This window comes from Argentina silus, assembly GCF_951799395.1.
Source record: "Argentina silus genome assembly, chromosome: 6".
Lineage (NCBI taxonomy): Eukaryota > Metazoa > Chordata > Actinopteri > Argentiniformes > Argentinidae > Argentina > Argentina silus.
In genome coordinates, this window is record NC_139660.1 from 16,560,421 (window position 1) to 16,583,211 (window position 22,791).

The 22,791-nt window shown below is 45.2% G+C and overlaps 4 protein-coding genes across 5 annotated transcripts; 2 read left to right on the forward strand and 2 right to left on the reverse strand.

Annotated features, from left to right (window-relative positions):
* Positions 1-786: 786 nt before the first annotated feature.
* cpox (coproporphyrinogen oxidase) lies at positions 787-4,133 on the forward strand. 2 transcript variants are annotated; one of them, XR_014554284.1, is made up of 8 exons: positions 787-1,498; positions 1,837-1,980; positions 2,063-2,173; positions 2,288-2,429; positions 2,842-3,060; positions 3,226-3,330; positions 3,415-3,944; positions 4,001-4,076. XR_014554284.1 is itself a non-coding variant. In XM_083672475.1 (7 exons), exons 1-7 carry the CDS (start codon positions 952-954, stop codon positions 3,497-3,499), a joined length of 1,353 nt encoding a protein of 450 aa, XP_083528601.1. In that variant the 5' UTR covers positions 787-951; the 3' UTR covers positions 3,500-4,133. The 2 variants fall into 2 exon arrangements, 1 of the variants encoding a protein (XP_083528601.1); XM_083672475.1 differs by having other exon boundaries at positions 3,415-4,133.
* A 298-nt stretch (positions 4,134-4,431) lies between these two features.
* prrg1 (proline rich Gla (G-carboxyglutamic acid) 1) lies at positions 4,432-8,321 on the reverse strand. The gene is made up of 4 exons (XM_083671248.1): positions 8,279-8,321; positions 7,538-7,573; positions 6,756-6,916; positions 4,432-6,294 (listed from the first exon to the last, which is right to left on the reverse strand). Exons 2-4 carry the CDS (start codon positions 7,545-7,547, stop codon positions 5,830-5,832), a joined length of 636 nt encoding a protein of 211 aa, XP_083527374.1. The 5' UTR covers positions 7,548-7,573; positions 8,279-8,321; the 3' UTR covers positions 4,432-5,829.
* Positions 8,322-9,752: 1,431 nt separating this feature from the next.
* On the forward strand, positions 9,753-15,770 carry tmem47 (transmembrane protein 47). Its single transcript, XM_083671744.1, has 3 exons — positions 9,753-10,134; positions 13,838-13,969; positions 14,171-15,770. Exons 1-3 carry the CDS (start codon positions 9,909-9,911, stop codon positions 14,347-14,349), a joined length of 537 nt encoding a protein of 178 aa, XP_083527870.1. The 5' UTR covers positions 9,753-9,908; the 3' UTR covers positions 14,350-15,770.
* Positions 15,771-15,878: 108 nt separating this feature from the next.
* tab3 (TGF-beta activated kinase 1 (MAP3K7) binding protein 3) lies at positions 15,879-21,491 on the reverse strand. Its single transcript, XM_083671674.1, has 7 exons — positions 21,262-21,491; positions 20,113-20,279; positions 17,986-19,240; positions 17,688-17,848; positions 17,389-17,482; positions 17,158-17,241; positions 15,879-16,858 (listed from the first exon to the last, which is right to left on the reverse strand). The coding sequence occupies exons 2-7, from the start codon at positions 20,212-20,214 to the stop codon at positions 16,710-16,712; spliced, it is 1,845 nt and encodes a 614-aa protein (XP_083527800.1). The 5' UTR covers positions 20,215-20,279; positions 21,262-21,491; the 3' UTR covers positions 15,879-16,709.
* Positions 21,492-22,791: the final 1,300 nt, after the last annotated feature.

Sequence of the window (22,791 nt, forward strand, 5' to 3'; positions counted from 1 at the left end):
CACACACACACACACACACACAGTTATCTCAAAGCACACATACATCATTCTGCCAAACTGACAGTCGTGCAGTCGAGGGATGCAAAGGCACTCTGAAATGCGCTCTGAAAATATGCATGACATATGCATGCAATTGTCTTCATGTATTACATCAAATGAGCAATCTGGGATTGGTATATGCATGTTTGGACTAAAATAATTATATATAGCCATTGATAATTGAAGAATATAATGTATAAATGCCTCTGGAGCTTAGTTCAACTGTCTAACCCCATCGAAACCCAAAATATAATCTTGTTTTACTCCATTGTTTATACAATGTAATTGTAGACAACGCTGTATAACTTCAAAACATTGTAAAAAAGAGTCTCATGGATGGCCAGCCCTTGCATCCAAAGCTCCGTCTATGAATGTGAGAGTGGTATTTCTCCAGCCCGATCCCTCAGCTTTTTACCCCCAAAAATGTCTGGGAGACCACTTGTTGTTTGAATCCCAGATTGCCCCTTTAATAAATGTTTGTAAAATGATGTATTCACGATTTTATTAATGCTCTGAAAAAATATATGGGAAAAGATGTGAGAATAGATAACACAGACATCAATCATAAACGCTGATCAATTTAATGTTATATGGTTATTGTACCGTTACACTTGCATACGGGGCTCACGTCACGTTCGGGTTACTGAAAGCACGCCTCGAGAAAGGCACTGGTTTCTGGGTCTTGCTGTTTGCTGAAATTCACGGCCAATCTAAACACGGTATACAACGATTACTCAAAAACACAATTTCCCATGCTCCCTTGGTCGTGACGAGCTAAAGACACACCCCAAGGATCTTACAGAAGTGGGACGACTACACGTCTGTAAACTTATACGATGTTCAGCTCTAGCTAGATGTCTAATACGTGTATATTTCCGTTTTATTCAGAGAGCATAGCGCGCTAATTTACTCATGGCTACCATCGTTCTTTATGCCATAAATAGAACGGCACAAACTACCGCGAGACAATGTTTTATTCCCTATTCGAAGGGAGTTTCTAGTGTTGTGGACTTGCACCTATCCTTCTTCCATAACCATTCACTCCGCAGGTTGAGTTCGCTTCCGGGAGCGAGATGGTCCTCCAAAGCAACCGGAATGCGGTTCATGTCCCATGGGACTGCAGGCAAAACCGCAACCGGGCGAAACAGGAGAAGCACTCTGCTGGTAGCTGGGGCAGCGGCGGCAGTGGCGGGGTTTGTGGCCAGTGTCAACCACTTTCAGCGGGCTGAAATGGCAACGATGATCCCCAAAGTCGCAGAGGAGGAGAATGACATAGCGGAGAAATGCAAGTCGTTCATGTCCCTGCCAGTGACCGACGTCAAAGTGCTGCAGCAGAGGAAAGGAGAGATGTGCACGAGGATGGAGATGCTGATCATGGAGACGCAGGCGGCTTTCTGCAAAGCTCTTGAGGAGGTGGACGGGGGCACGTTCAAATTGGACCGGTGGGATCGAAAGGAGGGCAAGTAGTAACTGAAGTCTTTCTTGCGCTCTGGCGCGTTCCATTGGCGCACTCATACCCAATACGTGCTTTTGGATAGTCAGTTACTGTAGCTACCGCCTCAACCTGATGGAAGACCCAGATCTACTTAGACCCAACTGGCAACTATCAATAGTGACACATTTACAATGACACTAACATAATTTCAGGTGGTTATGAACTGTCCAATGATCAGTGGTGCCACATTCTACACTCATGTAATTGTTGGAACAAGTATGATATTGTGTTTTGATGTGTGGTTCCCTCTTTAACGGTGTAGACCTAATATTATTCTCTTGCTGTATGTGTGTGTGTCTCAGGTGGAGGAGGCATCAGTTGTGTCCTACAGGATGGGAAGGTGTTTGAGAAGGCGGGGGTCAATGTCTCTGTGGTGTTTGGAAATCTCACAGAGGAGGCCGCCAAGCAGATGCGCAGCAGAGGGAAAGTCCTCAAAGGGAAAGATGGTGAGCTGGTTGAGATGTTATACCATATCATGTTATGTCATATCACATGTTAAGTCTTGCTATATGTTATGTCCACTCCCAGGGAAGCTGCCATTCTGTGCCATGGGCGTGAGCTCCGTCATCCACCCCAAGAACCCCCACATTCCCACAGTGCACTTCAACTACAGATACTTTGAGATCGAGGAAGAGGATGGTGAGTGTGTATGTCTTGCAGTGATGTCATACTAGCATCAAGTCAATTGAATCATTGTAATAATGAATGATGACCTTTGTTGTGTGTGTGTGTGTGTGTGTGTGTCTGTCTCAGGCTCTAAGCAGTGGTGGTTTGGTGGTGGTACAGACCTGACTCCAATCTATGTCGATAAAGACGATGCTGCCCATTTCCACAACACTCTGAAGGAGGCATGTGACCAACATGACCCCCAGTATTACCCAGATTTCAAGAAGTGGTACGGCCCGTCTCTGTATCTCTGACCTGCGTGCGTGTGTGTGTGTCACGTACTCTGGGTGGGTCCCTACTGTTCCACAGTGATAAGAGGAAGTTTCTTCTCATAGTCTACAGCTGCTGAAGAACCGTTAGTCAGAGGTAGTGAATGATCTTGTATCAGTGAATAGGAGGGTGTGTGGGTGGGTATGTTTGTGTCATCTTAATATGTGTGTGTTCCTGTCCTTGAAGCAGGCCAACACACCCAGTATAAGTTCTTATCCTCTGAAAAACATGTCTTTGTACTGTATATCTTATTGACACTTATCATGATATTTTATTGGGTTATTAACATGAATCATAGTTTTATCTTAAATATGCCCCCTGTTGAAGTCCACTAATTAACTCCTGTTTGTGTCCTGTGGCGACTGCTGCAGGTGTGACAGGTACTTCTACATCCGCCATCGGGGAGAGACCAGAGGCATAGGCGGGATCTTCTTTGACGACCTGGACTCTCCCAGTCAGGAGGAGGTCTTTGGCTTTGTGAAGAGCTGTGCCCGCACAGTGGTGCCCTGCTACCTGCCCATCGTACAGAAACACCTCAATGAGTCCTTCACCGCTGAGGAGAAGGACTGGCAGCAGGTGCGGCGAGGCAGGTCAGTCCAGATTCCAACGGTACCCACTGTGACAGTGAAGTTATACTCTGAATTGCTTGATGATGTAGCAGTAGATATTAGATTGCAGTGTACTTGGTGTATCTCTGTGTGGTTGTGGATACATGTACTGTATTCCCTACGTGTGTGTGTGTGTCTGTATCTTAGGTATGTGGAGTTTAACCTGGTGTACGACAGGGGGGTGAAGTTTGGGCTGGCAACCCCCGGCTCCAGGATTGAGAGCATCCTCATGTCCCTCCCGCTCACTGCCAGGTGAGGATCGTGTGTGTGTGTGTGTGTGTGTGTGTGTGTGTGTGTGTGTGTGTCATGCTGACTGTCCTCTCTCTCTCTCCTTAGATGGGAGTACATGCATGACCCACCCAAAGGTACCAAGGAGGGAGAGATGCTGGAGGTGTTACGAAACCCCAAGGAGTGGGTGTGATGCAGGAGTTGCCATGTTTACACGCTACCATGGAGACAACATCCTGACTCAGCCTCCAAACGAGGAACCTGCCCATACGTGTTGGATGACTGAAACAGGTCTCCGTCCCCTCTTTTACTACTGTGACCTGATTGACTAAATCAACTGCAATCTCAGCTTTGCTTCTTTTTATTGGCCAACAGATGGCAAACTCACTACCGCAATTGGCTAAATGGACAAACTGATTGTATGGAAAGCATGCAAACCCCTCTTGCTTTCACTGTATCATTGCTTGATGAACAGTATTGTTGTCTGTTTCAGATAAGCTTTGTTACCACTGCATATATTGGCATTGCTTCATCATTGATGTGTCATTATCTCGTTCTGTGTGATTATGAAATTTCTTATATTATTGACAGGCTAATTAACATGCCCTGTGTGAGATACATTAACACTGTTTGTCTGTGTTAGAATGGCTTGCTCTGCTAGGATATGCTGGTCTCTCTCAGCAGTTTCACAGAGCCCTCTGGTCTCTAAAGATGCTCTCCTACAGAGAAATCAAAGGGAAAGTGGGCCTTAACCACTCAGGGTGTGTGTGCTATGCCATTGATGTAAAATATCATTAAAAGATCTGTTTTTTTAATATATTGATAAATATAAACATACTGTCTGGTATACTTCTTCCACAAAACACTGCCCATGCTTTGAGAGTTATGCCTCAGGCAATACATTGAACAAGATGAGCAAATACAGAGCAAACAGTTGTACGTAGAAGTTAAGTTCTATGGACTTATGGTTAATGAGTTACTACAGACCTGGTTGTGTTGGTTTGAGCATCTTTTAAAAATAGAGTTCCTGGGTGGTTTTGTCCAACACAGGAGGCCAACACTGGTGCTCATCTTCTATTTTCAAACTTAAAAAGAGGACCAAACTAAACACATTTTTTACATTTTTATTACAAATTAATTCAAGCTCGGCACATATTCAAAGGTTTAACATTTTAATTTACATTTCGTTTGGATTAATAAGGCATTGTAAAAACACAACTCCAAAGGGAACAGTACGATGATAAACCCAACCAAATTGGCTACCTCGACCAGCACATCCCAGCCCATGGTCCGCGCATAGGGACAAATGCTGAGGTTCAAAGGTAAACAAAAACATCAGTGCTCACAATCTGTAGTATACAGTTTACATGTTCATAAACACAATTATCATAATCCTCTATGACACAATGAATATTAGGCAGATAACGTTGGTGTTTAGAATGAGTGTCTGTGGTTAATCCTACTACTACATAAGTAGAATATAGCCTAAAGTAGACTGTTTGTTTGTCAATGAGTGACGTTGTTATTGCTGAGAGCGGTGTTGCTGAATACACCAAAACAGACTCTGCACTAGTATTCATTACAAACAGCTCATTTTGAGCCTTAACAGAAAGTGCCTTCATCACCACAAAAATCGCTACATTCGTGTCAATGTAGTCACTGCTATACTCTATAAGCACACACTCACCAAACACACTCTCACACATACAGTATATACATGTACACATTGATATACACATGCCAACATACACTCTGTCCATAGTGACTGACATTTAATACTGCATTTATCCCCTTGGGGAAAATGGGTCTTTGCTCCGTCTTGCTACTACATATCCTTCTGCTTCCATGACTTCATGTCCCACATTCCATTGCAGGTCACTCCTCTGCTCACACAAGTGAATCTCTGTTAATCTCACAATCCCAGAGACAGACACACAGGATGTGGTTGGGGAGGATTGACCGTCAACAACAAATCCAACGCTGGGGTAGATCCAAGTTCATGTGTGCGAAGCCAGAATTGCCTGACTAAAACATACAGTCAAACTGTGTCCCCTTAGGCAAGACAGGATTGTTTGTTTTGTTGTTTTTACAATTCATTCCCCAAACACTCAAAAATAATTCTATATCTGTAATCTCTCTCTTCTGCTCTTATAAGTATGGCCATCGGAACCAGGTTTTTTTTCTTTACCATTACACCACAATTTTCATGCACCATTCATTTGAAAAACCCAAACATCCAGGGTTGTCAGTAACACAAATTATCTATGGTAGTTATGGAAGCAAAAAGAAAAAACTAGGTCTGAAATACATTTTGGTAATGCGGTATCATTGGTTTCATCTCCACTGTCACTCAACCTTGATGAGTGGTTAGTGCAAGGTTCACGACACTGCTGTATCTAGCAACTCTCCATTAGTATAGTAACCTGACCGTTAAAGAGGCGTGGATGGTGGGGGGGGGGGGGGATCTTGCTGGAGGAGGCAGGAGAGGAGGGGGTCAGGAGACTAAGCACAGGGTTGATGTGGTCACTTCCCTTGGCCAATAATGCTGCTGGTAGCACTGGTGTTGACTATGTCATCATACTGTGGCGGGGGCTCTGTCTCTATGTGTACATCCGTGTGCCCCACCGCCTCCTCATAGGATGGTGGCGGGTCTCCACCACTTCCTCTTCCTGTCGTGAGCTCAGAGCCCTGGTTGGCCGGACTACTGTGGTCGCTGAGCTCTATTTGGTTGGGATGGTGGTAGTCCCTCCCCCACTGGTCCATGGAGACCACGGACAGGCCGGGGTCGCGGTGGGAGCGGCCCAGGGCAGGGCTGCGTTCCGAGCGCTTGCGAGAGTGACACCTCCACACGGTGATGGCCACAGCGGCGATGAGCAGCAGCACCAGCAGCAGCGGGAGGATCAGGTAGAGGGAGTGGACTCCGCCCACCACCGCCTCCAGCCCCCCGCTAGGGCTGCTTTCCCGCACGTACTCCTCCCAGAAACGTCTCTGCAGCCAAACAGAGAGAAGACAGACATGGCGTCAGACCAATCAGCTCGCCAAAAAAAAAAACAGCTAAGGACAAAAGGATTGTATCTGCATCTGCAGCTAAGGATTTCTATCTGTATTACTGCACCCCAGATGGCCACACACAAAGCAAAAAAACAACAAGAATTGTCCACATGATGTGCATGCACATCCATCTGCGTGACTAGGCTTCCCAACCCTCACAATTTGACTCCCTCCCTACAGGGCATTCTCAGGGAGTCAGCTGCTCTTCCTGCTGATAATTATCACTTCCTGCAAAACAGGGACATTCCACAGGCTAGCACACTTGGGGCAGGATTACAGCAGCACACACACAGGGCACACTGTGTGTGTGTGTGTGTGCATCTGTGAAACTGTGTATATATTTGTCCTACTTTGCATATATATATATATGTGTGTGTGTGTGTGTGTGTGTGACTCACAGTTTTCTCATCATTCTCAAAGGCCTCCCTGGCCTCCTCGTAAGTACAGATTTCTTCTCTACACTCTCTCTGGATGTTGCCCTGCTTCATCTCCTCCAGCAGGAAGTTGGCCCTGCGCAGCCGCCGGAGCACAGAGTGAGCCACATTTGACGGCAGGAACACTGAGAGAGAGAGAGAGAGGGTGTGTGGGGGGGGGGTGAAAAGGGGAGGGAAGTGAAAGAAAAATAAATAAAGACAGGAAAGAGGCGGAGAGGTGGAGGGAGTGAGAGATGCAGAGAAAAAGGAAAAAAGAGAGAGAGGAGGAAATTGATATAAAGCCAGTACAAGAGAGCTGCCTACTAACTGCATTTCAGTATCACACAAAAGCTTCTTTGATTTAGACGTCCATCTCTGCCCAGCATAAGTGAATCTAGGAATGAAGAGGAGGACAGAGTGCCCCTCTGTTCCAACAGTTCTGGGATCAGCACAGGGGGCAGGACATGAACCACATTGGTCTTTAAAAATGGCCAAAGAATTTCTGATTAGACACACATAAGAATGAGGAGTGGACCGCAGCTGAACTATGTTGAGAGGTTGTATAAAAAAATGCCCGACAGGTCAGGAGTGTTTCTAAACATGGATATTAATTCAGAACTAGCAGGACAGGTCCCTGTCACACACATACATAAACATATACTTTTATGAAATGTAAACAAGTAAGGAGATAGATTAGGATTATAGAACATTCTGGATAGCCTAGGTACACACTGTAAAAGGACTTTCGTACTGTAAAAAACACTTACCACTCCCCATGTTTCCTGGTGGTCTGTTTGGGGTGGCTATAATCAGTAGACAGAAACACAAGAACACAAGAACACAGGTGATTTCAATGTTGAACTTCAAAGGCATGCCAACAACAAAAACAGGACAATAAGTCAACAATACCAAAGTGATTCTCTCCCTCGTACATTTATAAAAATGTAGTCTTAAGTCATACCAGTTCTCTCTTTACATAGGGCATCTGAGTTCACTTTAATCCTATTATTCTTAATAAACCCAAACGGACAGAGATTAACAGAAATGGCCGTCACACGCAGTGTACTGTGAATTTCAGACATCCGTGGCGCTGATGACCTGGGTTACACAGGAATGTTACCGCGATGACCGAAATAGAACACCAGCAAAAATGTAACAAACCGCACGCCCAGTCCCCATTGACAAGCGACACACCACGGGAAGAGCCAGAACAATGAAAAACGACTAAACACCATTGACTTAATCAATTTACTAATTCTAGTAATAACACAACGGTTGCTAGAAAGCGATCAGCGACATCTGAGATTGAAGCTACTATAGCTAACCGTTAGCTGACAAGCGGATGATTTGTAACCGATGGATAAGGTGCTGGTTGTTGGTACATGGTACATTGTAACAAGCGACTCCTGTCTTTCGCGCGAACAAAAAATAAGCACTTCAAGAATCAAATAGCTTACTTGTGGCATGTATTGGTACAATGTCATTATCCATACTGAAACTTTATTTACCTGTTTTCGTCCCCGAATGTGTCCAATGCTCAGCTCCTGTCGCCTCTGCTGCCCAAAATGTAGCAACGCATGCGCACAAGCCTGTTTGCGAGCTCCCTTTTTTTTTCAGTTTAAAGGGGGATCAAAAGGTTTTCTGCATCATAAACAGTTACAACACCCAGTGGGAATTTTACATTAAATCCGTATCGATGCTATTGCTACACTACGTCATGTAAATGTTTTCTTATTCACATGAGAAGAACAAAGGATAGGATTTTTACTCTGAGAGTGTGTGATTTTTTACAACAGTATGAATCCAGCTTGTAAAACTGGATGTGTTGTGTTTTCATGTGTTGTGTTACATGGATTGCACTGATTCCTATATACCACTTTTTATTTTTTGATTGTGTGTGTGTGTGTGTGTGTGTGTGTGTGTGTGTGTGTGTGTGTGTGTGTGTGTGTGTGTGTGTGTTGTGCCTTTTTGATCCCCTGGGTGTCTCCTGATAAGAATCTGTAATCAGGTGATGATGTAAAAAGACTTTGCCACAAGGCATAGTTGTCCTATAGTACTGAAACACAAAGATGCATGCAAGCACACAGACACACACACACACACACAAACACATAGACACTCATAATGCACACACTCTGTCAATCACAAACACTGCATGTAATGTAAACACACACAAGCACACAAGCACAGACACACACACACGCGCGCACACACACACACACACACACACACACACACACACACATACACGTACATGCACACATACACACACACTACAGATAGTCCATTTTTTCCACTTCTGTTGCTTTGGTTGGAGCTCTTTGTTCCCTAAACAATACCCCTAGGCAGTAGAATTGGTGCAGAGCTGATGCAGAGTTAAAGATTGGAGCTTGTCCACTGTCAAATATGGGATGCACTCGACAATTACAAACCTCCTTTGAGTCACAAACAAAATTGTTCAATAACAAAAAAGTGTTCAATTACAATCCAATGTAAACACATTTAAATGTAATTTGACACTCAGCACATTCAAAATACAAGTTTCACATAATAATATATATATAATAATATAATATATATTATATTAAGCTTTTGTCTGCATGTGTATTTTTTTTCTTCATTTTTCAAAAATCAATAACACTGATTTGTTATACAAACTGAATTAGATATCCCCGGCTTCCTCAATCATGTATGTGTTTGTGTGTGTGTGTGTGTGTGTGTGTGTGTGTGTGTGTGTGTGTGTGTGTGTGTGTGTGTGTGTGTGTGTGTGTGTGTGTTTGTGTGTGTGTGTGAGAGAGAGATAGAGAGAGAGAGAGAGAGACAGAGAGGGGGGGGCGAGTGGGTTCTGTGATGTGCTACCTCGGAGAGGCAGATGGAAAGCTCGTGGGAGTCCTAGGCACTAGGACCCTGCAGGTGCAATAACACCGTGATATTTCAGTAATGTGCAGTGCAGTCGCATCAGCAGTAGCGGTACGGCAACAGCGGCGTCCCTGACGCGCACTGGCTTCCCACCCTCCACCACTGACCGCGGGGGAAGAACCCGAAAAATCTCGATTTGCGAGCCCACAGTAGATCCACATTTCCCGAGGAATAGACTTTTTTCGGGTTTATCTCCCCGAAGGCTATACCCACCAAAAGATGGCTTCATCCGTGAGTGGAACGGAGGAGGTGCGCGTGTCGGCGTTGACGCCCCTGAAGTTGGTGGGCTTGGTGTGTGTCTTCCTCGCTCTGTGCCTGGATGTTGGGGCCGTGTTGAGTCCGGCGTGGGTCACCGCGAACGACCAGTACTACCTGTCTCTGTGGGAGTCGTGCAGGAAGCCTGTCACCTCCGACACATGGCTGTGCAACACCACGCTGGAGACCGGTGAGACCTGCTTCATGCGCCATAAAGTCAAATTATCACTCTCTCAGCAATGTTCATGATTAATGTAATCTTTTACTGTGTTTTATAAGTTTTAAAATAGTGTCTTTTGGATGTTTCATGGATACCTTCACCATAAACCCACAATACGTTCAGCATGTATAGTATTCAGTGGAATGTGAATTCAGTGATGACAAAGGGTCCTTGCTCAGAGTACTGTATAGCCACGGGTGCATCAAAAGCTCTTACTGTCAATGTTTTCTTCTCTTCTCATTATTATTTCAAGCGCTAAAAGGTAGAATCCTTGGCTCTTATCATTTTTTTATTATAGATTTTTCCATTATTTATCTACTGCTACGATGAGTGCATAGCATGTTCTGGCTTGTTTCTGGCTTGAGTTAAAAATGATTTGTTCATTAAAAACGAAAAGTTTATCACTCTATCAGGCCAGTTCATATTTTTTATAGAATACACTGCAGACAGATCTTTCCTAAACATTTGCCCTGCGCGCCACTGAATGATGTGGGAATTTTGCCTCGCTAGCAGCGGTCCAGCTGGGGTTTCATTCGGCTTTTGTTGCTCACAAAATGAGCCTTTGTTGGGGTTCCTTCACTGGCCAAGGAGCGAGGGCAACTTTGAGAAGCAAAGTCCCCAGAGATCCAAATGCCAGGAGATTAGTAACCAGGGTAACAAGTGGTGGATTCTAGTAATGCTGTTTTTCACTCAAAAGGAAACTTCTTTTTAGAGAGTGCATGGAAGCTTTTGTGGACACAAGCTGTATTTTGATTATGCCACCTTATTTCTTTGGGTGTCTTTTAATGTTGTTGTTTCTTGGATGGAGTGGTTGCTAGATGTCCCTCTGTGTTTTTGTGCATCCAGTGAATGTGTTTTTGTTTGTCTGACAACACGGTTTTTTTTTTTTTCTGTTTCAGTGATGAGTAACTATGGGTCATGTTGGCCCCACTCCTCTCCTGTCAGTCTAGACAAAGTGCAGCTTGATTCCATATAAAGACATGGAGCCTCCATGTCAGCAGCACTCAGCATACCACAGTAACTGCAGCAGCAAACTACCTATTTCCACTGGCTTATGCTTGGCCTACATATTGATTAGAATCACAGTAATCAGTTTCTCCTCTCAATATCCATGTTTTCTCAGTGTCATGCCCTGAATATTAAACAAATTATGTTAGTTTTGGGATTACCAGGTTGGAACTCCTAATATGGAATCTGGTGGAGTAGATGTGCACAGCATGTGTCGATGTCATGGGGATCTATGCAATATAACTGTATATGTGGAAGGAATATGAACATAGGTTACATGTTATTAAACATGTATAAAACACGTATGCATAATGTATGCACACGCATGCACCCATGCATGCACGCAGACACATGCAAACACAGGGCAGTGGTCAGCTATAAAAGATTCAGGCTCGACAGGCTCAGGAATGTGGAACATTTGTGTCAGAACGTTTCTTGCTGATGCCAGGTCAGTGAGAGGAGAGGGACGAATGTGGAGAGAGTGTGTGAGTCTGCCTACTCTTCATTAGTGCTGATTCTAGTTCAGTCGGAGGTGATGGGGAATGTGGAGAGACTCCAGGCTCTCCTCTGACACAGTTCTTCCTCATTGTCTCAGACGGAGAGTGGCCCTGGAGGACTTTCCATTAACGACACGGCAGCCCCTCAAAGACACATAGGGAGTGGTAATTAATGTTCAGATTGGATCTCACATATCTCCATTTCCATCTGTCATCACACAGAGCCCAGATTAATAGTAGACGCTTCCTGCCCTTCAAGCACTTGGGCTCAGGCTGTTTCTTCCACAGAGAATATGGGTCCAATACAAATCTCTCAGATGAGACGACTCTCTGTATCCTGCTGTTTCAGATACAGGCAGATAAGACTTGCAGTGGCAATTTCACCTGCAGGCTGATATGATAAAAAAAAAGGTCCAAAATGACTAGAAAAGGATTGGAGTGACACTACAGTAATTGATACAGACATATTAGAGTGAGGCTAGTTTCCACAGTCTGAGGGGCAGCCAATGGGATTGTTGTAGAGGAGAGGGTCAAGGGATTGTTCTGGAAGGGTTCCCAGTGTTATGAAAGCACAGAGAGAACTGGAGCTCTGCTTTTTGTGGGTTTCCGCCAACTTCCTGCGATGACAGGACCATTTTTAACTCTAAATCTTTAAGCCATATTTGGTCAAAGAAGTTGATATTTGTTTATGTTCGAGCAGCTCAGCCTCCGGAATGAGGTTTACCCGATGAGTGGGAACTGTACTTTCAGCAGCTTGGTTACATGCTGTCAATTTTTCTCGCTGTTCAATGTTTTGATGATGTTTTCCTTTCAACTAAGGGAAAGATTTTGCCATTACTTTATCTGCCTTTCTGTGATTGTATTGGACGAGGATAGTTATGAGAACAAGTTTGAATAGGTTTTTCTCAACTTTCATTGAAATGATCAAAGCTTTGGCATGTACTAGATATCTTAGATTTCTTTTTCACAGTCAACATCCAAAATTGTGAGCTGGTCCATCATATAATCTTTTATGATTATGCACATCTATCAACCCCTTGTCTGTAACTGTCTTTACGTTTTGCCACTGTAGCTTGTTTCCTCCAGTGTAATCATATACCTCATGATAACATCCCCTGTATGTTTACATAGCTTTTCACCAGCACACAGTTAGTTGATGAATGAGACAATTGCTCAACAAATATGTACAGTTCATCATTCAACAGTCCATAATTAGCCTTCATACAGTCTTTTAGGATTACGTGCCAAACAAGTCCATACCTACCCTTGCTCCTAGACTTTGATTGCTGCTTTGATGATATGGTTATGTATATTTGTTTTGCTTTTGTTTTGGGTGTTTTCTCACAATTTTTCAAATGTATCTTTTATTTTATGCACTTTGAGTTTATTCTTGTATAAAAGCACTTTAAAAGCACTTTAAAATGTAATAAATTATTATTATTATTATTATTATTATCCAGCCTGTGACAATTCTATACCAGCGCTACCTATAGTAATTTACCATTACTTCCTATATGTAGTGCCATTAACTAAAATGATTATTCATTTTCTTCTTACAGAGGCATGTCGGTATAGTACCAAATCCTTTCTCTCTCATCCCCTCCCTCCCCCCCCCACCCCCTCTCCTCTCCCTGTTAGCATTCCAGAGAGGATAGAGAGCTATTTCTAGTCTGTACTCTCGTTGAGTGTTTTGGAGTACTTCTGAATGAAACGCTGAGAATGCTGCTGACTTTGCATCAGGCAGGAGGCAGGGATACCTATTATCTGAGTCATCCAGATAATGACTTTACCTTCCGTTGCACTGGTTTCATTATTATCGCTGTAGCTCTCCATCACCAAATGGTCAACAACTAGTCTGTGTGTTTGCAGTTTTTCATCTGGGTGATTTTTTGTCAGAGGTTGTGTCATTTTTCACTGTGTCTGTTTGATTGGGCATGTCTGTGAGACTTAGCATGGTTATGTTACTGGGCTTGAATTTCTGACTCCCCTCAACCTTTCCCTATCTCCCCCAATCTCTCTCTCTTTTTCTCTCCTGTCAGTGGGGTAGGGGAGGTGCTAGACTGTGCTCTGACGAACTAGCTTTGTGACTGAGCATGGCTCTCTGACTCTCTCTCTCTCTCTCCCTTCCTCTGTCTCTCTCTCTCTCTCTCTCCCTCTGTCTCTGTCAGACTGGCAGATTGCCACGCTGGCCTTGTTGCTGGGCGGTGCAGCCCTCATCCTGCTCTCCTTCCTGGTGGCGCTGGCTGGTCTCAGTCGGTGTCGCTGTTACAGGCCTGTGGCTGTGATGCTGTTTGCTGCAGGTATGGCACTCACACATACACACAAACACATGTACACTGATACCCACAAACGCACACACGTACGCACACACACACACTTTGGTTGTATGTGGTATTTCCTAGTTTTCTCTGATTATTTGTAATTTTCATGATTTCTCTCTCTCTCTCTCTCTCTCTCTCTTTCCTCTTTCTCTCTCTCTCCTGTCTTCCTTTCTCTAACAGTGGTCCTTCAGGTCTGCAGTTTGGTCCTTTATCCCATTAAATTCATTGAGACCGTCAGCCTCAGGATATACCATGAGTTTAACTGGGGCTACGGCCTGGCCTGGGGAGCCACCATCTTCTCCTTCGGAGGGGCCATTCTCTACTGCCTGAACCCCAAGAACTATGAAGACTACTACTAAGGCTGCGAGATGAGAAGAGGGCCCTTGACACTGTCTCATATTCTCTATACTCTCTGTGATAGCAACTGATGCTCTGAACTTAGTCTGTCTGTACAGAACTGATCACCTGAACACTCACACAAAACATACAGTACCTACACACAGACTAGAGAATCAAATAACCGGTATTATCTATTGCAGACCATCACAGTACCATCCCAGACAATTGTCTCACATGTCCACTTGGAACTGTATAAGGTTGTTGTCTCCAAGGTTATCACCGCCAGATTGGACTGAAGTCTCCATAGGCTGTACAGTGAGGCTAAGGAGCCTATCAAACAGTGGAATGGAATTTTATGACCAATTAGTAACAGCAGTAGGCCCCTTTAATAGGAAGTCCACCAGGTGTTGGCGGGCAAAAGTCTTTGTCAAACAAAACACAGAGAGCACAAATGGATTGCCAGCCTCAGACAGAGGGGGGAATGATTGACCAATCATTGAGGGGATGGTTGGCATTGATGTAAACCTATGCCAACCAGAGAGCAGAGGGATGGTTCAGATGGACCGATAGTTAGGAGGAAAACTGTAGGACACTCGATCCAGGAAATGTTGCCTGCCCCCACATAAATATTTTATATGTGCCTTTTGTTCATCTGCACTAATCTAAGAATAGTGGATTGTTGAAGGCACTTCATTTAGATTAGTGTGGATGAAGGAAAGGAGGTGATGAAATAAACCACATGACTATTGGAACACTCCCCAGACCTTAGCCAACGGGTGATCATCATAGCTTAGGCTGCACAAGCCAAGCTCTGAGGAAAATACAACTGTTTAAACATTAACAAACACACACACACAATAGTGGTTAGGCATAATCTGAGAACTTTGGCCACTAATTCCAACCTGTGGCCTAACCCCGCTATGCCTTTTGATAGCAGCAGTTGTAAGATATGTAAGTACAGTATTGTAGTTTGAGACTCTCCCTTGTGTTATGCATTTCTAATTCAGCATAAAGATAGTGTGTGAATGAAGAAGGCAAATGACCAGAGTGTGTAGAAGGCCTTGAGTGATACTATCATCATGCATGTGCTCACACACTCCCTTTGTGATGCCTCATATCTGCCCAGACCATGGGAATATTCTGTACAAAGGCCTCTCAATACCATGAGGAACATGTCAAAAATAGTGGTCTAGCAAGGGAGCCTTGAGCATATTGTGATTAATAACAAATTCAAATGGAAGCTAGAGGTAGTCTTTACATCCAAATCAATACGTGTCAAGTAAATGAAGATCCAGTAGGAATGCATGTGCGCTTTCCAGATAAAGTGTGTTTGTGGATACAAGAAAAGAGTGGCGAAGCGTGTGCGTGTGTGAGTAAGAGTGTGTGTGCCTGAGGCTGTGCTGTGTGCCTGATGCTCATTGATTTGTTTACTAACACAATAAACAGGTATTAAAAGAAAAACAAGTGTGCGCTGTTCATTTGGAAATGGGGGATAATAACCACAAAATGAAACGGGAAGAGAAAGTATGCAAAAGGTGCAAACAGCCAGTCACATAGAATCAGCTCATTTATTAAGTACAGCAACTTGAGGCATTTGCACAGGAAATCAACATTGTTTTTTAAACACGGAATACAGTGTGTGGCATAATATGCATAAAAGTACCAGGAATATATTCATATGCAAGTCTCTTTAGTGTTCTTCATTCAATGAAAGGGACTCCTGTACAGAGCCGATACAGTGTAAAGTCTACATAGTATTAGTCAGACCCTATTCCATTGCATTGTCCCACTGTCTGAGGGAGGGTGCAGCCCTGGTTATGGGGAGGGGCATCCCACTGTAAGAAGTATTTCCATTGGTTATGGGAATGGGCTCAGTCAATCGTGTAAACAAGGCAGTCTTATTCTGCACGGAATGTTCACTCGGTAAACCACAGCTCATCCTCCTCTGTATTCTAAAACTCTCATTTGATCATTCGTAGACCACACCCACTGTCCGGTCCGCTGCTCGTCACTCCCTTTTGCGTCCATCGCCACGGTAACGGTCTCCCGCGGTCTCCCACTGTCCTCCAGTAAAAGCATCCTTCCTCCAATGGAAACAAGGGTCAAAGTGCAGGGGGGGGGGGGGGTCCTGGTAAAGTGGCTCTTCCTCAGCAGGTGGGAGGGGCATATATACGGATGTGGGGGGCGGGGTGAGGATTTGTTCACAAGACTGGGGGATTAGAGTGGAGTGGAGTTTACAAGAGTGGAGGATTTTAAAGGGGAAGGGGGGTGAAGACTATCTGGGCAGGTCTAGGGGCCGGGGCAGGGTTCAGGTGTGTGGGCGTGGCAAAGTTCAGGTGTGTGGGCGGGGCAGGGTTCAGGTGTGTGGGCGAGGCAGGGTTCAGGTGTAGCGCGGGATCTCGCACTGTTCACAGCGGTTGAGTGCAGGGTGGTTGAGGAAGGTGCATTCTTCACAGTTCCACTGGGCTCCCTCAAAGTCCTCGTCCCTCTGGGGTCTGACGACAGCCGGCTTGGGGCTCCGCTCCACCTCTGAGACAAAGAGACGCACATCGTCTGAGCATTACAGCACCAAACATACTCCTCCCACTAAATAGGCTACTATACAAATGCTGTTGTTCAAAATGATAAGAGATGAAATAGCTAGAATTCACAACTATGTCTGTTGCCGTGCCAACCGTTGAGTTTTGGCCACGGTCACTCAATTCTTTCCAGCTTTGGTCTTGAACTGACGAGAGCGCTTTTGAGAGAGAATGAAAATATAGCATGCAAAACCAAGAGGCAGATCCCATACATTGTTAAGTGGTACTGTAAAGAGATTAGTGTTTCACCTTTCTTTGGCGGCTTGGGCGGCACAACTGGACCGGGCTGAATGTTGTCATAGAAATTGTTCTTGGCTTTCGGATCAAACTTCCCTGAAAAGACAATCAGCTTTACTGATAAAGTCATATCAGCTTGTCAACAAAATGTGTGATGCTAGACACAGATCTTGCATCCTGCTTTCAAATAATGCTTCAAAAACCTGTGTGTGTGTGTGTGTGTGTGTGTGTGTGTGTACCTACTCTGAGATTGCAGCAGATCTGTCTCCTTCAGGGTGCAGTCGATATCAATCTGAAGCTGTCTGTTCAGACTGCGCAATCGGGTCATCTCTTCTGGCTGGAACGAACACAAACACCAGCAGTTTGGATGAGACAAAAATAGACAAACAAGGTTTACAGTTAACCTCCTTCTGCAATGGGTTCACTGTTCACTTGTTTTGACTGTATAAAGCTGTATGTATGCATTTCTGTGTGTGTGGGTGTGTGTCCACGCGTATCTGTCTGTGCTGTGTGTGTTCTATCCTGAGGGAGCTGGGCTTTACCCTGGGGATGAGGCTGGTGCTGTTGACTCTTCTGAAGCGTCTCTGGAGAGCGTCATACTCCATTTCATTGACGTCAGTCTTCAGCTGCTCCAACTTCTGTCTCTCCATCAGCAGCTCCTTCATCAGACGCTCCATCCTGGCCCTCTGGTGCAGCAGGAGAGCTGGGGAATACAACCACAGAGTTCAAACACACACATACACACCTTTGCATTCTGCACAAACATACGTGCACACAAACAGAATGCACACACTAGCAAACAACATACACCACACAGACGCCGTAATAAGGGGTGCCTACCCTGGGTGTAGGCATAGTCATCAGAGCCAGAACTGGAGCGTCTGGGCATGCGGTTGATCTGGCTAGCGATGTTACCAGGTAGGGCAGAGATGGGCAGGATGGGCGCCGGGGTGGCGTGGTGCTCCCCTTGGTCCACTATGTTGAGCAGGGACTCAGCCACGGGAGAGGAGCCCAGGGGCCTTTGGGCCTGGCCGGGAGACACTTTGATCTTGAAGGTGTAGGCCTGGCTGGCCGGCTGGGGTGAAGATGCAGGACGGGGGCGTGCGGGGCCCTGGTGCTGCAGGTACACCCCTGGGTGGAAGGCTGGCCCCGGGGGCCCGCTCATGCTGATGCCACGGGAGGGCGAGCTGGGGGAGGGACTGGTAGCCATGTAGAGGGACCCTGGGCCGTGCACAGGCGAGTTACTGCGTGGCCTCGGGCCATCCAGGGTGATCTCGATCTGGTTCTTCAGGGAGCCCTTGGGGTGGTAGGGTCGGTAGGAGACAGGCTGCTGCTGGGGCTGCTGCTGGTGATGGTGGTGGTGGTGGTAGGGCAGGGTGGGGGGGCTGATGGGCAGGAAAACGTGGGACTGCTGGTGCTGGGGTTGGACCTGGTGCTGGGGTTGGACATGGGGTTGGGGTTGGACCTGGTGCTGGACTTGGTGCTGAGGCTGGACCTGGTGCTGGGGCGAGCTATATGGGGACGGGTAGGTGGGAGTGGCGTAGGGGGACGGCTGATACACGGATGCCCCTGACGAGGGCCAGGGGCTTGGCTGTGGGCTCTGGGAGGGGGAGGGCCGGATATAGAGGGCATTCCCGCTGTTGCCATAGTGACCTGCCGGTATCTGCAGAGCCTGAGGGGCGTTGGGCAGGTTCTGGGAGAGAGTGACTGTGATTGGGTTCATGTTGTAGCGAGGGGAGTAGGTGGGGGACATGCCCTGAATGGTGGGTGGGGGGGTGGGAGTGCTGGCTGAGCGTCCCTGGTCGTTCATGAAGAAAGGGTTGTATCCTGGAGAGGGGGCCATGGCCGCGGGGGCCGAAAGTGGCTCTGGGAAGCTGCCCCGTGGGGGTTCGATGTGACCGTCACTGGAGCTGTGCACCAGGGAGCGCCCTCCCCCATTGGTCTTGCCTCCCTCCGTGGGGGGGTAGCCCAGACTGATGTGCAGCATGTGGTTCCGGTTCAGACGGGCCTCTTCTGGACTGTGGAACTCCCCATAGAGGTATCTGTTACTCTCCTGAGCCAGCAGGTGGCAGCATATATCCAGGTTATTGTTGTTCTGGAGGAGAGCAGCAGAGAAAAGAGGCTCGGTGATGGAATTAAGAGTGAGGCTGTCTAAGTACTACTAGAACAGCTACTAAGTACTACTTGTATCTACTAGAACTAGAGTCATCTTTCTAAGCCATATTTACACTGAGAAGATATGACGGCACAGAGGCACTGTACTGTCATATCGTTTTGTGTAAAGATGACCAGGCATTCAAAAGCCATCCTAAAAAGGTGTCTCTGAACCACCTCAACATCTAGTACCAGAGATGCCTCTGCAGCGGCATTTTGTCAGTGGAAATTAACAAAGCTAAAGTTCACGTTCTATCAGCTGTGCAGTGGATGTGCTTTCATCCTGATGATCTAGTCAGAAACTGTGGATCAGGGGAAATATTTATCACAACGGGCACCTTTTCTTTTAGACATCTCTCCTACACCTCTATTGTACTCTTCTAAGTTGTCAAAGTTGTATATTGACTTTTGTTTACCTTTGAAGAACAAGTGCAACATCAACCACTGGCAACATCTGCTTCCTACATCAGTGTGTGCACGAGAGATACATTGTTTCCCACAGTTTGTTTTTGTGTGGAAAGACGTTATGTCGTCTTAAATTGCTGAAATAGAATGTCTGTGTAAATTCATGTTTTTATAATTATAGTGGAATGTAACTGCTTTTATGGCGGATAAGCTGTGTAAAGATGGCTCTATACCCAAGAGAGAGACAAGTAAATCAGGCTACCAGAATTCCCAAAAAATATTGATTAGCATATGCACTCAAACAGTCTAGATTCATAAAGCTGTAGGCTATGTGTAGATGAGTCTAGTGAAAGCTCAAGGTATTTCAGTGAAAGAATATGATGGACTATGTCTATCTAGTCACTGTACCTGCAGAAGGTACTGGGAAACTAGTCCCTCTGGGATCTCGGGGAAGCGCTGCTTGAGGTCCTGCAGGATGTGATAGTCTGGCTGAGGGCCCCCCTGCGCCATCCTGAGCCCACAGAGAGTCACTGAGCCCACAGCCGCGAACGCTGCACCTGTCCTCCTTCTCTCCCCTACACACACACACACACACACACACACACACACAATGCCATGGAAAGCTTGCGTCAATCTTCAGTCACTATCACATATGATACCCATACACACCAGAGAGCGCAATACATGTCTGCATATAACGCTAGCTAATAACAAGTGCTTTAAATAGAAGCTTAAGTCAGACGATTGGAAGGAGTATTTAGGCAGATTTGTTCAGCAACCGCTCTGATTGAAGCAAGAACGCAATTATGCGACACGTACATGTTTGTGGGCCCTAAGGACCGGCCAGGCCAAAACAAATAGCACATGTTACCCAAAACATCAAGACAAAGGTTAGTCTGCCACGACACATTCGACATTTCACATTGACACTAACCTAGCTACTGGATAAGCTGCTGTATAAGGCCTACGGTAGGCCATTGGATATGTCTCTGTTGTTTGTTTAGCTAGTAATTTCGCTGCACCAAGCAACGACTTGAAATCCAAGACAAGAGACGTGACAAACAGCTAGCTAGATAGGCACACAGCAATTACAACAAACCATCAAGCTAATTCAAGTTACCTATACACAATAACTCATAAGTTAACTAGCTGTTAAACTAACAGTTGAGTAATCAACAAAGTAAGCTGTCTAGCGTTACGTTATTTCTACTATTAAAACGTTTACCAACTCGATAATAGCATTTCACTGGCTAACGCGTTAGCAACAGATATTTCAGACTGCAGTAACATGGAGCTTGGCTGTCATGTTAGTTAGCTAGCTTAAAGTAGGAGTGTTTTGCTAACTAGCTGGCAGTGAACAACAACAAAACATAGCTTGCGCTCATACCCCTTGTGAAATGAAACTAGGTCAGTCAGTTAGTTGGCTATTTAGCTATGGATCCTATAAGTTTCAGATAGCGCATATCGACGATAGCAACATTAGCACCGATAAGTTATCTTAGCCGCTAACTAGCTAGCTAGAGTTAGCTTGCTGTGCTGGATCAGCTAGCGACTTACCATGGGCTTAGCTAGCAAGCTTCTCACTCCTCCTGTCATGGACCATAGCTAGCTAGTTGTCCGGGTTTGGACGAAGCCCCTGATATTTTTCTCTAAGTGGGAGACTGATGTTTATCTTAAACTTGCTAAAGAAGTAGCTAAGCGATTATTTCACATTCCAAGATCAGGCCGTCGTCGATAAAATACACGAAATGTGCGATAGATGTCAGCTTTCCCCCTTTCAGGACCAGGAAGTCGTCCACATCGGAGCTATCCGCATTACGCACGCGCCAATTTGCCTGTCTTGTCTCTTGCGCTCCGTTCAAATAGTCTAGTCTAGTAGGCTACTAGGAAGTGGGTCCTCTCCTTCTTACTTTCCTCCTTTAATTTCTTCCTCCATGCCTTCCTTCCTTTCTTCCTTCCTCCCTCTACCCACACTCCTCCCAGAATATGGAGTGTGAAAATGATGTAGTCCAAATGGGAATCTTGTATAGATTCCCTTAATTGAATAGCAAAACCTTAATGACCATTTATGCGATCCTCTCAATACAGTGGAAAAGACTTGACTACCATCAATGGGTACAAGGCATACGCCTCTTTACTGTTAGATTACTCAACAATTCAATGAGTTATTTCTAATTTCATGGATAAATGGATATTAACCCTAAAACTATAAATTAATATTTGAGCAAACTGCCATGATCAAGGTATAGCTTTCAAATCCGGCGACTTTATTGACATTTATTGTAGACAACGTATCACCTCTTTCTCATTCAATATAAATTGTATTAATTCGTGTTCCAAATTGACCACTAAATGGCCTAGCTTTAGAGCTGAGGCCAAAAGTCCTCTGTGCTCAAAATCAGGCTACTAAAAAGTAATCATGCGTCATAGCATTGACAATACTGCTCTTCTTAGGGTACTGTGGTTACCATGTGACCGGCTTTGAAGCTATCTACGCAACAATATGGACCCATATTATGAACAATCATATAGGCTACAAGCCTTAATGCGCGCGAATTTATTATCTGTATTATTATTTATTTTTAATATGCGCCAAAGTGCCATGAAACGACATATCGAATGTTGCGCAAAAGAAGAAGAGGGCAAACATTCTACCATAGATTTACTGGAGTTTGGCGATGAAAGTGCCGATCACTGTGATCTGACAGAGAGTAGTGATGATGCCTTCGGTGCTTGGTCACAAGATGGATACAATTACTGGAACGCGCTTTGCTCCAAAAGCAAACTTTCAAGAAAAACAATAACGGATCTGAGAAGAGAAACTGCTGAAAATAAATGTGATGTAATAGGCATATCCGAGTCTCAACATTACAGCGACCCTGAGCTGTTCATTGAGCAATACAGAACCAACAAGTTGCGTCGCCTGATCTGTCAAAATCAGAACACATGGGTGTTGCTTAAAAGCTACGAGGAAGAGCCTCACGATTATAGAGGGGAAAACAACAGCGAAACTGAAGACTCCCTAGAGCAACAATATTCATTTGTAACTGAAAATAAACAGAAGGAAGTAGGTAAAAAGTTCTCACC

What these genes read in the sequence shown, in the direction of transcription:
- tmem47 (XM_083671744.1), top strand. Translation starts at nt 9,909, where the DNA reads ATGGCTTCATCCGTGAGTGGAACGGAGGAGGTGCGCGTGTCGGCGTTG. An exon ending in CAACACCACGCTGGAGACCG is followed by an intron (nt 10,135 to 13,837) that starts GTGAGACCTGCT and finishes TGTCTCTGTCAG; the next exon opens with ACTGGCAGATTGCCACGCTG. An exon ending in TGTGATGCTGTTTGCTGCAG is followed by an intron (nt 13,970 to 14,170) that starts GTATGGCACTCA and finishes TTTCTCTAACAG; the next exon opens with TGGTCCTTCAGGTCTGCAGT.
- cpox (XM_083672475.1), top strand. Translation starts at nt 952, where the DNA reads ATGGCTACCATCGTTCTTTATGCCATAAATAGAACGGCACAAACTACC. An exon ending in CCGGTGGGATCGAAAGGAGG is followed by an intron (nt 1,499 to 1,836) that starts GCAAGTAGTAAC and finishes TGTGTGTCTCAG; the next exon opens with GTGGAGGAGGCATCAGTTGT. An exon ending in CAGCAGGTGCGGCGAGGCAG is followed by an intron (nt 3,061 to 3,225) that starts GTCAGTCCAGAT and finishes TCTGTATCTTAG; the next exon opens with GTATGTGGAGTTTAACCTGG.
- tab3 (XM_083671674.1), bottom strand. Translation starts at nt 20,214, where the DNA reads ATGGCGCAGGGGGGCCCTCAGCCAGACTATCACATCCTGCAGGACCTC. An exon ending in AGATCTGCTGCAATCTCAGA is followed by an intron (nt 17,242 to 17,388) that starts GTAGGTACACAC and finishes TTGTCTTTTCAG; the next exon opens with GGAAGTTTGATCCGAAAGCC. An exon ending in GCCCAAGCCGCCAAAGAAAG is followed by an intron (nt 16,859 to 17,157) that starts GTGAAACACTAA and finishes TCTTTGTCTCAG; the next exon opens with AGGTGGAGCGGAGCCCCAAG.
- prrg1 (XM_083671248.1), bottom strand. An exon ending in TTGAGAATGATGAGAAAACT is followed by an intron (nt 6,295 to 6,755) that starts GTGAGTCACACA and finishes GTTTGGCTGCAG; the next exon opens with AGACGTTTCTGGGAGGAGTA.